Below are 14,773 nucleotides of genomic sequence, written 5' to 3'. Positions count from 1 at the left end.
AGTTTTATCAATATTGCTGAGACCCAACAATTCATTACAGCCGCGATCAGTTTTAAATGACTTTTTCCTTTAGAAATTTCATTTTTCTGTGGTACTGTTCTAAACACGGGAAAACTGTGCCACTTTACAGGCATACTATAGACACACCCCAGGCACAATATTTAAAGGAATATTTCATTTTTATTGTTTCACTTTAAGCATTAAAAAAATCACTGCTCCCCAAAAAATTGCTGATTTTTAAAAAGATTTTTGCATTGATACATGTCCCCTGGGGCAGGACCCGGGTCATCAAACACTTTTTATGACAATAACTTGCACATAAGCCTTTAAAATTAGCACTTTTGATTTTTCATGTTCGTGTCCTATAGGCTTTAACAGTGTTTTTGTGTTCTTCTGAACTTTTTGCCTGTTCGGATGTTCTGGTGCGAACCAGGGGGTGTTCAGCTCATCCTTACCTCACAGGACCCATGTATCGTGGATTGGTGAGCGGGCAGAATCCAATCTCTCTGACACTTAAACCTCAAAGATACCAGATAACCGAAAGGGATAGTCAGACAAGCCAGAAAGTCAAGAATTCAGGGAACAGCATAGTGGAACAGCAAGCAGGATCTGGAGGCAGAAGGAATGTCAGCCAAGCAAGTCTTTAACAGGAACGCAGGAGATAGTCTCTGTGATGTTGACCAAGGCGAAGGCAGAGATCATCTGGGCTGGATGGCTTACGTAGGTAGGACTGACGAGCAAAATATCATCAACAGGTGAGTCACTGTGGAGAGATAGGATTTGGCAATTAGTTAACAGCTGAGAGGCCAGCTGAGAGAAGGAAGGGCTGAGCCTAGCCCTAACATACATAGTTTGTATGTACAGCATTGTGTTTAGTACAGCACATTAATACACTACAGAGGTATTATTGTTTCTTTGCTTTTACCACAAAGAACCTCAAAAGACGCAAAACAAAACAATTATATATGTTTCTTTTTATTTTGTCCTGACACATACTTTAAGAAGTCTAGTCATAAAAAATGTGCAGTGCAAATGTCCCAAGCATTTGCACAGCCATCACAAAATAATTTGCTTAATACGTTTATTTCCTATGATCGTCGGCTCCATCTAGAGGCTATAATGCGGTATTTTTTGATTGAGGTACAATCATAATATAAATATTTTTTCCTTTTCCTTTCCTTTCCTTTATCCATTATTTAACATATGCAAACTCATATGGCAAACATAGTTCAGTCAGCTGTATCCCCATGACTGCTTTGTAAATATGTTTGTGATTATATTGAATCAAATGTAAAAACTTTATTTCGACTGAATATAAATTGAGCTGCGACATTAGTAAAGTTTAGTGGAAAGTAGAAGTCAAAGAGGTGACGTGTGGCTTGTTCAGCATTGCAAGACGATGGATTCCACAACACATCAATTCTATCACATACATGGAATGGATTCTAGAGATGATCTGGATTTATATTACTCTAATAAGGAGGAAATGGTCTTTGGAGAGGATTCTGTAAAATTTCCAATGGCAGCTCTTCACTATCAGCTCAGCAGCGGTATGTACAGCATATATTGATATTTTTAACAAAATATTAATTTTGTTAAAAACTAATCAGAGTATCGCTACCAAGTAAAACCTCCTACTTGTGTTTGGAATTACCTGGAGGAGCCAGGCAGGAGTGGGAGCCCCCATAGCTCTGTTCTCACAGCTTCCTATTGCTGGTAGAGAAGGAATGCTTTATTTATTGCTCAAAAATCAAACTGTTTCTATGGAAAAACATATTCACCCCACTTTGAGTTTTTCCACATTTTGTTGTTACAACCTGCAATTTAAATGGATTCGATCGAGATTTGATATCACTAATGTGCATAAAATAGTCTGTAGTTAAATAACAAAGATCAACATTTAAACAAAAAAGTTTGGGCTTCATCTGGAGCAACGAATGACCCTCTGAAGTTGTATAATTAGAAGTAAGAAATCTGCTTTTGGATAATTAATGTCCCTAGTATACACAAGTCCAGAATAAGGTTTTAGAAAAGTACTAATGAAGGTCTGGTTCTAAAAATAATTTTGAAAAACTTCTTCAGTGGGCTTTTAATAACATTTGTTATGGCTAATTTGCCTACCTCACTTATATACTTACCTATACATAAAATAAGTGATTAAAAACCTTTTATCTATATGAATCAAACCATGAAATTAAGAATGAATGATACCTGTGCGACAAGGGTAACAATCTAATTTATTTAAACTTACTGTACAGAAAAGAAACGTTGGAGATTACCCCATATAATGTGCAGGATACAACCTTAAAAACAACGATGTTAACAATGTTACCAAATATGGCTATAATGGTCATACACATCCTTTCAAGAGATTAATATTATATTAAGGCAAAGTCCTATGGCAGAAACGGTTACAGAAAAGGAAAGAGACATAATAATAATACAGACACATTATCTAGTTTTCCCCTAAGTTACCATTTTTGCAGGGGGGGGGGGGGGGCACACCGGGATGAAGAGAGATAAGGGAATACATTACACAGGAATCTTACGTGTCCAGGCCATGAGAGCTTAAGAGATTTAGCATCTCTAGGGATATTGGTTTTATGTTGTTAGAATACCCAACTCCTACCAATCAGAACTCAGGGTCACCTCATTGGTTCAGAAGTGGCATTGAATCCTGATTGCCTACCCCTGCAGCCTAATGTTTATTGGTTGAGTTGCCTCAAATTCTGATTGGTTTTATATATATATATATATATATATATATATATATATATATATATATATACAGACATATAAATACCTACACATAAACCTGAAAATATTAAGTCATACATTCATATATATATATATATATATATATATATATATATATATATATATATATATATATATATATAATGGGGCATGGAAATTTAATTAGAAAGTCCTCACAGTGGTTTCCTTGAGGTTCCTGCTTTAAATATTATATTTCAGATCTCCACCACAGTTCCCCCTGAAGTTCATTCTTTAACTTATATCCTTCTTCAATGATTTTGTACCCACCCACAACAGCCCAGAAGTCCCAACCCTTCCCCACCACCATGGCCTCCTCTTCCTTTCTTGAACACGCCGGAACTCCTCCAGGTAGGCTTGAGACAGCAAAGAAATCCTGGTGCCCTTGAGACTTCACATCAAAACCATGAGTGTCTGTACTGCAATGTTTCATCGCCCCTCTGCCTTGGAAGAGCAGAACTCCAACATTGATGGCGGGAGCCTGGCATATCTGGTCCTGTAACTTGGTAAAACCATGTAATGGTTGCTCCAATTGGATCGGACCGCGAGACAGCACTTTTCAGCATGGTGAAGGACAGTGCAGGTGTCAGGAAAGGTTCCCTCCATTGGTAATATCGATCATTTGGCGTGCAGTACTGAGATCCACCAGCAGGTGTCTCCTGCCAGTTTGGAGCTGTCAGAAGAGTTTTTCCCTGCTGGAATTATGTCATCTTTGGTCCGCAGTACTGGCGTCCACCAGCGGAGGGATCCTGGCAGTGTGGAGCAGGTATTACCTTCTGCAGTCAGGCATCACATGACTAATAGCAGCCATTGTAAAAATACCCGGCAAGTGCACACACACCTTGCCCTGGTATTGTCCTTGTGCCCTGACCTGCAGCCTGTTTACCTGATCCTGAACCTTGATTCCTGCCTCCTGAACCTGTTGTACCTGATCCTATCTATTCCTGCATCCCTGGAACCTTATCCTGCAACCTGATCCCTTTCTCCTTGTCCCCCTATCTGCTGACCTCCTATTTATGACCCTGGCCTGGCTTGACTACGATTCTGGTAGTCCCTTTTGCTACATATGTTGGTTGGTTTGTTTATCTTCACTGTTTGTTTGTTTGTTTGTTTGGTTTGTTCACTCAGTTTGTATTGGTGGTGTATTCACATGTATATGCATTTACTTTAATAAACTTACTTTCACCTATTTATGTCTGGTTCACTCTGTCACAGTCACATAGTTCCGGTCACTTCTAGTTCATGACAGAATACCAGGGCCATCCCTGACCAGAAGTGACTGCACAGGGGAACCATTTTGCTTCAGTTTGGTTGCAAACATGAATGCTGATGAGGTTATTTATTTTTCTCTGCTGGCATCTGAAAGTAGTGATTATTGCCACCAGGCTTTGAAAGGATGGTCTAGTGACCAGTTGTTTGCAGCTATTCGTTTGGCTCACTCCCTGGTCAATCAGGGTTATATATTGTTTGGGGAGGTGCAGCCTTTGATCAAGATCTGTACTGAGCTGGCCCTGCCCTGTATCCCAGGTGGCCATGATGATTTCACTCCTCCTTTTATGAATCAGGTTGTATCTTTAGTATGGCTTTTTGAAGATGATCCTGCTGATTTTTGTGAACACTACTCAGCCTGTTCCCCACAGGTGATTGCTGAGTGCATTGTGTCTGCTCAGTCTTTTTTTAGACAGGGGGACTTAAAACAACAGTTTATACAACCTATACTTTCAGCATGGTCTGACATGGTGCAATCAGCCCCAGCCAAACAATCTACCTCTGCCATCAGATATGAGCCTACCCAAAAGTATGTTTCCCCATCAGCCATGTCAACTTTAGTTGCAGCCCAGTATACGCTACTCCCAACCAAATACTCATATCCAGTCTCTGCTCCCTGTACTTATTCTGCATTCAACCCACCTGCCTCCTCTCTGCTGCCTACAAACCCACTAGATCTTCCCCCAGCTACTGTTACCTCTTCTCTGCCATATTACAATCCTCCTTTCCAGTCTGCTGCACCCCTTACCTACAGTCCTGCAGTCATCTTCAGAGCTTCAGTGGCTAAGCCAAAGAAAAAAATAAAGTTTTTCCCAACCAAAATGATCCTACCATTAACCCAACCTGCCTCCACACCCACCAATCTATCCCAGCTTGAAGTTCCAGAGCCAGAGTTCCAGCCTGGAGTGCCAGAGCCAGAGTTCCAGCCTGGAGTGCCAGAGCCAGAGTTCCAGCCTGGAGTGCCAGAGCCAGAGTTCCAGCCTGGAGTGCCAGAGCCAGAGTTCCAGCCCGTAGAGCCAGAGCCAGAGTTCCTCCCCGGAGAGCCAGAGTTCCAGCCCAGAGAGCCAGAGCCAGAGTTCCAGCCCAGAGAGCCAGAGTTCCAGCCCAGAGAGCCAGAGTTCCAGCCCAGAGAGCCAGAGCCAGAGTTCCAGCCCAGAGAGCCAGAGCCAGAGTTCCAGCCCGGAGAGCCAGAGTTCCAGCCCAGAGAGCCAGAGCCAGAGTTCCAGCCTGGAGTGCCAGAGCCAGAGTTCCAGCCCTGAGTGCCAGAGCCAGAGTTCCAGCCCGGAGTGCCAGAGCCAGAGTTCCAGCCTGGAGTGCCAGAGCCAGAGTTCCGGCCCGGAGTGCCAGAGCCAGAGTTCCAGCCCAGAGTGCCAGAGCCAGAGTTCCAGCCCGGAGTGCCAGAGCCAGAGTTCCAGCCCGGAGTGCCAGAGCCAGACTTTGCTCATGGCCCAGCTTGACGCAATGGACTTTCCCCAGCAACCGCTAGTTGGAGTGTCACTCCTTCGGGGGGGGGGGGGGGGGTACTGTCAGGAAAGGTTCCCTCCGCTGGTAATATCGATCATTTGGCGTGCAGTACTGAGATCCACCAGCAGGTGTCTCCTGCCAGTTTGGAGATGTCAGAAGAGCTTTTCCTTGCTGGAATTATGTCATCTTTGGTCCGCAGTACTGGCATCCACCAGCGGAGGGATTCTGGCAGTGTGGAGCAGGTATTACCTTCTGCAGTCAGGCATCACATGACTGATAGCAGCCATTGTATAAATACCCAGCAAGTGCACACACCTTGCCCTGGTATTGTCCTTGTGCCCTGACCTGCAGCCTGTTTACCTGATACCTGATCCTGAACCTTGATTCCTGCCTCCTAAACCTGTTGTACCCGATCCCTTTCTCCTTGTCCCCCCATCTGCTGACCTCCTATTTATGACCCTGGCCTGGCTTGACTAAGATTCTGGTACTCCCTTTTGCTACATATGCTGGTTGGTTTGTTTATCTTCACTGTTTGTTTGTTTGGTTTGTTCGCTCAGTTTGTATTGGTGGTGTATTCACATTTATATGCATTTACTTTAATAAACTTACTTTCACCTATTTATGTCTGGTTCACTCTGTCGCAGTCACATAGTTCTGGTCACTTCTAGTTTATGACATCAGGAGAGTCTTATTTGTTGCACATTTGTCTCAAGAGATGACTTGGTTGTCTTCCGGTGGTGGTTGGGTGGGCCTCCGGACAGTCGTGCATGAATACAAAAAAACAACAAAAAAGGGAGAATGTCAGTGTGCAGATAGTGGAGGAATGCCAGACAGGAGCAGCGGGTTGCCCATTAAGACTTAATACTTATAAGGAGTGCAATGTGGGCGAGTAAAGTGGGCTCCCCACATGGAATAGAGTCCGAGCAACAGCAAGTATCATCCATGGCCCTTGATGGTAGGGATAGTCAACACTGCCTGCTACTGCCAGGTCCCTGGGTTCACCACACCTGCTCGCGGGGCTCACGTTAAAGCAGGAGGTAGAATTACATTAAGTCAGGCAGAAACGGTAAAGCCATACAATTCACAGTTCATCTCTGCTATTCAAACTAAATTTCCAGAAGACTAATACATTTACTTTTAAAGATATAGAAGAACATTATCAGCTAATGGACTGGTACCATCACTTAAAGTAATTAAAGATAAGAATATGAAATAAAGAAAGTAGGAACAAGAAAGAAGAGGAAAAAATCAAATAAGCAAAAAAAAAAAAAGAACATATACAGGTTTAATGCTACTTCAACCCAGATGTCAAAGAACATTGAATCTGCATTCATAAAAACAAATGAAAAATAATACATTGCCGCTGTTACCGCAGCAACTTAGCAAAAAATTTAAAATAAAGAGGAACAAAAAAATAAAATTAGGTAACTCCTCTCCCATATTAGTGATCATCAGGTGAACAGGATCACTGTCACTAAAAACTTACAAGTCGGGTACAAAAACATAAAAAAAAAAAAAAAAAAGAGAGAGAGAATAAAACAATGGTTGCCAAAGACTTTTAGAATTTAGTCAAACCTGACTGCACTTTATTGCTAAAATTTTCTTAGAGGCTTTTTCCCAAACTAACAAAAAGAGAAAAAAATATAGTTCTAGGGTTCTCTTTTAAATGCGCACAGTACTCTACATCAGTCTCTTAATAGCTACTCACATCAGGACAGCAACAGGGGGGAGTTTACTAAAAGCTGTGGCCCCAAGACGGTACCTGAATAAATTTTTCCATTAAGAAACCATAGTTGGAGATATTTAGATTAACCTATTTTGATTGTGAGCTCACCCAAATCGTCCACTTCACTCCTCCTAAGACATCCTGATTTCCAGCTCTCTTGTTAACTCCTCCCATACTCAACATCAGGACCGCTCCAGAACCTCTCGAACTCCCCCACCCACATATGTCCAGCCAGCTCCTACCCTGACCACCACTAGGTGATCCTTAAAAAACATTTATTCTGGGAAGCTTACCCCGCCTCCACCTAAAATGTTACCTCAGCCAGCTCCATATTCCCAGCCGCTATTATTTTTGTACCACCCTCCTCTCCTTAGATCATAAACCCTTGAGCAGGGCCCTTCTATTTACACCCTGCACAGACTGTTGGCACTATCTAAATTCTGTTGCCCAAACTACCTAACTACCCAACTTTTAACTCCTCCTGAATCCCAATGGAAGTTTCTATAGGGGATGTCAGGTTTTCTACAAAACCTTTTCTTTGGGGTAATAGGGGTCCGCCCTTGTGGCCTGCTATATCTATTACCAGGACAGGGGAAGATGTGCAATAGACTCCCTGAGGTAGTGTACCATGCTGAGAACAGTTCAACCCGTATGCAGAATATAGGGCATCACTGGACGTTCGATACCAGCACCAATACCCTTGTCTCAGGTCTCGATTATTTTTAACTTTGTTTAAGACCAGTTGGGACACTACCCCGGCATCCATTGGACATGACCCCCTCCTGTGCCAGTATTGTTGTCTTTTCCCATAACACAACACCTTCCTTTCTCCAGCACTCATCAGTACCAGTCGTCTGAGGCTGTCCAGACTCAAACCATTAGAACAAGATGAACTCCAGGGTGTAACACAGTAGAGTCTCATAGGATAGCACCCAGATTGACCACGATATCTGCACAACTTTTCTCCAGACTCAACCAAAACTATACAATATGAGGCCAGACCTATACACTTTGAAATGGTATGCAATCTGGCAGGTCCTCGTACTTCACATCTGAAGGTAAAGCTACAGGAAATTGAAGAACAAAAAATTGTATAATGTGTATCCGGCTTGAGGAACTGCTGCTACCAGACACAACTGGCCAACAGCTGATTGGTGTGCCTTGAAACCCCCAGACACTTGGGGACACACAGACTGCTAAGGGACATTAACATACCTTAGCATTTGGCAATGAGCAGAGCTGGAACAGCCAGGCATGGCTGGGCGTGTAACTAATTACAATAACAGCAGGGGGGTGAAGCATCAACATGGCTAATCAGTGGCGCAAAGAAACTCCTTCACACCAGAGTTTCATACATGTTGGATCAGAACATACCACACACACTTACCTAGGTAGTCCAAAATACAGCCGATTGGGTTCACAAATAGAAGCACCAACTAGATAATGGTGCTGAAACCAGTAGAAAGAAAAAAATTGTCTATGGAGACGGTGATATTCTTTGTTCTATAAGCCACAAAACCCAATTATTGAATCTGAGGGATAAAACACCAATAAAATTTAATAATAAACATTACATTTTTCACCTGAAAAAAAAACAAAAAAAACACTGGTTATATACCTGTGATAAGACATTAGCGTGTGAAACAAATATACATTACATTACATAAATAGTGCACTTATTTAAAATACCAAAAATTATTGAGCTCAACTTATTATTAATACGTATTACTTAGTATATATTAATATCACGTGGATTTTTGTTTTATGGTATACCAATAATTCTCCCCAAAAAAATGTATTCACCACGGTGTGAGAAAAAAAACGTGTAATAAACCTTTTAGGGGGTACCATTTCCTCTCGCAGAACTGTCTTCTCTGGAAAACAAACACAATTTAGTAAATGCATCTTTCAATTCATTAGCACAGATCTTGGCTCAGGTCATTTGCATATCAATACAGTTTGCTTTACATTCTCACTGACCTGGTCAGAAAGAAGGGGGGTCATTTGGGTGGGCTGTCAGCAGCTGAGAACAAACTTCACATGACACAATCTATATTGCATACTCCACACCCACACTCACACAATTAACTAGGTCAAAGAGGACCTCTAGACATCACACATATCAACATGTTTTCTATCATAACCAGTACTTCTTGGTAAACCCATAACATCTGTTGATAAATTTGAAATTCTTTCAGAGATCCATCCCATTTCATTAGCCTCTTCTCCGCCCTTATGGGGGCAATTAAAAAAAAAAAAACTCTTACCTTCCCGGGATTTATTCTTGCAGAAACACCAGGGATGGAACATTGTTGGTACATAACTTAAGTGTGGAGGATGTCCCTCTGAATTCAGACATACCCAAATCCCTTGCTCTGTTATCTCCTCTATCTGACTGGGCTGCTGAAGTCATATGACCGTGTCTTGTTAGTGTGATGAGCACGGTACAGATCTTCCCGTACGTTAAGTTTCTTACAATACCTCTTTACAGTGCAGCGATCCCAATCTTGCATATATAACCCAGGGCCCATATTTATTAGACATGGGCGCCGTCAATAAATTTGTTTCGTTTTGTTCCGTTTCGATTCGTAATAAAATAATTCGTACTTCGTATTTCGTGTCCGAAATTCCGTTCTGTTTCATACGAAATACGAATTGTCGTTAGGTTCGTTAACGCGTACGAACGTTCTTTACGATGAATTTAAAGGCAAAAACATTGCTCATTATGCTTATTATGACTTGCAAAAGACTTCTGTAATAGAAGTCAATGTAATTTGCCTGAAGACATCAGTGAAGGACTTTCCTCCTCTCTGGGCAGGCTGCCAAGAAAAGATCAGAGTGATACAATGTTTCTTCTTCAATGGGCTGAACTCCCTGTGTAGAAGTTCTCAGTGTAACCATTTAAAGACTAAATCTTTTCTGACACTTGTTGCTTACAAGTAAAAATCCAGTATTTTCTGCTAGAAAATCACTCAGAAGCCCCAAAAATTATATGTATTTTTTTAGCAGAGACCCTAGGGAATAAAATAGCGGTTGTTGCAATATTTTTGCGCAGAGGTCTTTCAAACTCAAGTTAGCCCTTTTTTTTCGGTCGACCATTAGCAGCGTGACATACAGCAATGACACCTGCACCGTGATAGAGTGATCTGACACCAGCACCGTGATAGAGAGCACTGACATCAGCAGCGTGACATACAGCAATGACACCTGCACCGTGATAGAGTGATCTGACACCAGCACCGTGATAGAGAGCACTGACATCAGCAGCGTGACATAAAGCACTGACACCAGCACCGTGATATACAGCACTGACACCTGCAACGTAAGCAGCCCCCAGGACGAAGTCAGCATAGCACAGGGATGGTGGGAGCCCCTCATAATAAGCAGCCCCAGGAGGAAGTCAGCACATCACAGGGATGGTGAACTTTACAAACCTACAGGTCATATTTGCAGCCACAAAATAATTACTAGCTGTGCACACATAGTCCCACCACATGGCCAATGACATAACACATGTATGAGGTGAATCTGGGATCGACAACTACAAGCATTCTTTTTTTAGATGTGAAATTCTGAAAATTCAGGAATCTTGAGACAATGGAGGCGAGGGAAGGTGAGGGTAGGCAAAGAAGAGGGTGTAGGAGATGATCACCAGCACCAGCACTGTGATATAGAGCACTGACACCTGCACCGTGATAGAGTGATCGGACACCAGCACCGTGACATAACACATGTATGAGGTGCATCTGGGATCGACAACTACAAGCATTCTTTTTTTATATGGGAAATTCTGAAAATTCAGGAATCTTGAGACAATGGAGGCGAGGGAAGGTGAGGGTAGGCAAAGAAGAGGGTGCAGGAGATGATCACCAGCACCGTGATATAGAGCACTGACACCTGCACCGTGATAGAGTGATCTGACACCAGCACCGTGACATAACACATGTATGAGGTGAATCTGGGATCGACAACTACAAGCATTCTTTTTTTATATGTGAAATTCTGAAAATTTAGAAATCTTGAGACAATGGAGGCGAGGGAAGGTGAGGGTAGGGAAAGAAGAGGGTGCAGGAGATGATCACCAGCACCAGCACCGTGATATAGAGCACTGACACCTGCACCGTGATAGAGTGATCTGACACCAGCACCGTGACATAACACATGTATGAGGTGAATCTGGGATCGACAACTGACACCTGCACCGTGATAGAGTGATCTGACACCAGCACTGTGATAGAGAGCACTGACATCAGCAGCGTGACATAAAGCTGGTTTATCACTATAACCGGCCCGCATGAAATTAGCCTGGAGATTTTCCAAACTATAATAGTTCAATCTCCCCCGTGGACTTTTCTGAAGTATTCTAAAATAAATGCTTAATGAAGGGCTATTACTTTTGTTATCTCAATGATTAGCACAAACTTAGATAATCAGAACCCTGATGATGCTTGTAGTACAGGAGGCCGTCCACTGAGACACACCTAATTTCAATTTGATTTGTAGCATTTACAATGTTTACAGGTCTAATTACAAAGCTCACTATCCACAGTTTACAAAAATACAGATTCATACTAGGGCTGAAACAACTAATTGACAACCAATCGACCATGAACTCAATTGACTACTACCTTCACAGTCGTTCAATCGGCCAGTAACACAATGGGGTCAAAAAAACAAAATGAGCCCTCTATTGTACAAAAAAACAACAATCGCAAACGTAAATATAACTTTCACAGTTCTACAGTAAAAAATGAACCCCTTACAGTAGTGACTATCTGCTCCCCCTGCACCACAAAGGGCCAACCCTAGCCTCCTCAATAGTGATGGCCAAACGGTTCGCCCGGTGGTCGTTTTGCGGCGAATTTCGGCTGTTCGCAGTCCGCCCGATCGGTGGACTATTGCCGCCGTTCGCCCGGCGGACTTTCGTGTTTACTGTGTAAAAGAACTTTGACCTATGATGACACATCCATCATGGGGTACAGGACAGCCAATTGAGACATTACAGCACATGGACACTTGGAAATTCCCCCTAACTTATAAATAGACCCGATCCGGCGGCCATTTTACATTCTTTCTTCTGTCACTATAGGGAGAGGTTGCTGTGTGGAGCAGGGAGAGATTGCAGTGACCCAAATCGCTAGCTATTTGGTACACAAAAGTTATTTTCAGGACTGGTATAGGTGTTAGGTGTAGTTCAGGATATAGGTTTGAGGCAGTGCTGTGCTAGTGATTGTTGCAGCAGCCTAAGTGTCTTTTGTCAGTTTAGAGAAAGGGACAAGACGGTGTGTGCTGCAGGTACAGTTAGTTTAATCATTAGCTGTTACTATCAGGTCCACAAAAGTGCTATTCCCGTTATTGTTCCAGCAGCCTCTGTTTTGTCAGTTTATATAGGGACAGGCAGGAAGCTGTGTGTGAGGCAGTGAGGGTCAGTTTAATCAGTAGCTGTTACTATATTAGGTCCACAAAGGTTCTTTTCAGGACTGGTATCAGTGGTATGGTAATGGGCTTGTACACGTATAATATTCTTTCTTCCAAATATAGAAAGAATATTATACTTGACTGCTGCCTTTCTGCTGCAGTCTGCTAATCAGTCACAACCTACTTGTTCCACAAAGGTCCTTATAAGGACTGGTAATCTAGTGTAGGGTGCTACAGTACATAGGGTTGAGTGAGGTACAGTCTGCTATTCTATAAGGATTGGTATAGGTCCACAATACATAGGGTTGAGGTGCACTACTGCTGACCGCTGCCCTATACTGCAGCAGTCCTTCAACAGTATAGGGACTGACGTACAGTCTGCTAATCAGTCACACACAACCTACTTGTTCCACAAAGGTCCTTATAAGGACTGGTAACCTGGTCTAGGGTGCTACAGTACATAGGGTTGAGTGAGGTACAGTCTGCTATTCTGTAAGGACTGGTATAGGTCCACAATACATAGGGTTGAGGTGCACTACTGCTGACCGCTGCCCTATACTGCAGCAGTCCTTTATCAGTATAGGGACTGACGGTACAGTCTACTAATCAGTCACACACAACCTACTTGTTCCACAAAGGTCCTTATAAGGACTGGTAACCTGGTGTAGGGTGCTAAAGTACATAGGGTTGAGTGAGGTACAGTCTGCTATTCTGTAAGGACTGGTATAGGTCCACAATACATAGGGTTGAGGTGCACTACTGCTGACCGCTGCCCTATACTGCAGCAGTCCTTCATCAGTATAGGGACTGACGTACAGTCTGCTAATCAGTCACACACAATCTACTTGTTCCACAAAGGTCCTTATAAGGACTGGTAAGGTACAGGGTACTACAGTACATAGGGTTGAGTGAGGTACAGTCTGCTATTCCTTAAGGACTGGTATAGGTCCACAATACATAGAGTTGAGGTGCACTACTGCTGACCGCTGCCCCATACTGCAGCAGTCCTTTATCAGTATAGGGACTGACGTACAGTCTGCTAATCAGTCACACACAACCTACTTGTTCCACAAAGGTCCTTATAAGGACTGGTAACCTGGTGTAGGGTGCTACAGTACATAGGGTTGAGTGAGATACAGTCTGCTATTCTGTAAGGACTGGTATAGGTCCACAATACATTGGATTGAGGTGCACTACTGCTGACCGCTGCCCTATACTGCAGCAGTCCTTCATCAGTATAGGGACTGACCTACAGTCTGCTAATCAGTCACACACAACCTACTTGTTCCACAAAGGTCCTTATAAGGACTGGTAACCTGGTCTAGGGTGCTACAGTACATAGGGTTGAGTGAGGCACAGTCTGCTATTCCTTAAGGACTGTTATAGGTCCACAATACATAGGGTTGAAGTGCACTACTGCTGACCGCTGCCCTATACTGCAGCAGTCCTTCATCAGTATAGGGACTGACATACAGTCTGCTAATCAGTCACGGACAACCTACTTGTTCCACAAAGGTCCTTATAAGGACTGGTAACCTGGTCTAGGGTGCTACAGTACATAGGGTTGAGTGAGGTACAGTCTGCTATTCTGTAAGGACTGGTATAGGTCCACAATACATAGGGTTGAGGTGCACTACTGCTGACCGCTGCCCTATACTGCAGCAGTCCTTCATCAGTATAGGGACTGACGTACAGTCTGCTAATCAGTCACACACAACCTACTTGTTCCACAAAGGTCCTTATAAGGACTGGTAAGGTACAGGGTACTACAGTACATAGGGTTGAGTGAGGTACAGTGTGCTATTCCTTAAGGACTGGTATAGGTCCACAATACATAGAGTTGAGGTGCACTACTGCTGACCGCTGCCCTATACTGCAGCAGTCCTTTATCAGTATAGGGACTGACCTACAGTCTGCTAATCAGTCACACACAACCTACTTGTTCCACAAAGGTCCTTATAAGGACTGGTAACCTGGTCTAGGGTGCTACAGTACATAGGGTTGAGTGAGGTACAGTCTGCTATTCTATAAGGACTGGTATAGGTCCACAATACATAGGGTTGAGGTGCACTACTGCTGACCGCTGCCCTATACTGCCGCAGTCCTTTATCAGTATAGGGA

The 14,773-nt window shown here is 43.1% G+C and overlaps 1 protein-coding gene across 1 annotated transcript in view; it reads left to right on the top strand.

The window, feature by feature from the left end:
- Window positions 1-1,399: 1,399 nt before the first annotated feature.
- Window positions 1,400-14,773, top strand: part of LOC143934382 (indolethylamine N-methyltransferase-like) — a 101,934-nt gene continuing 88,560 nt past the window's right edge. The window contains exon 1 of the mRNA XM_077457951.1: window positions 1,400-1,550. Within this exon, the coding sequence (XP_077314077.1) occupies window positions 1,400-1,550 (151 nt within the window). The remainder of the gene's footprint in view (window positions 1,551-14,773) is intronic.

This window comes from Lithobates pipiens, unplaced genomic scaffold (genome assembly GCF_037356315.1).
Source record: "Lithobates pipiens isolate NorthernLeopardFrog02 unplaced genomic scaffold, aLitPip1_a1.2 Scaffold_27, whole genome shotgun sequence".
NCBI lineage: Eukaryota > Metazoa > Chordata > Amphibia > Anura > Ranidae > Lithobates > Lithobates pipiens.
This window is presented reverse-complemented; position numbering and strand designations above follow the sequence as displayed.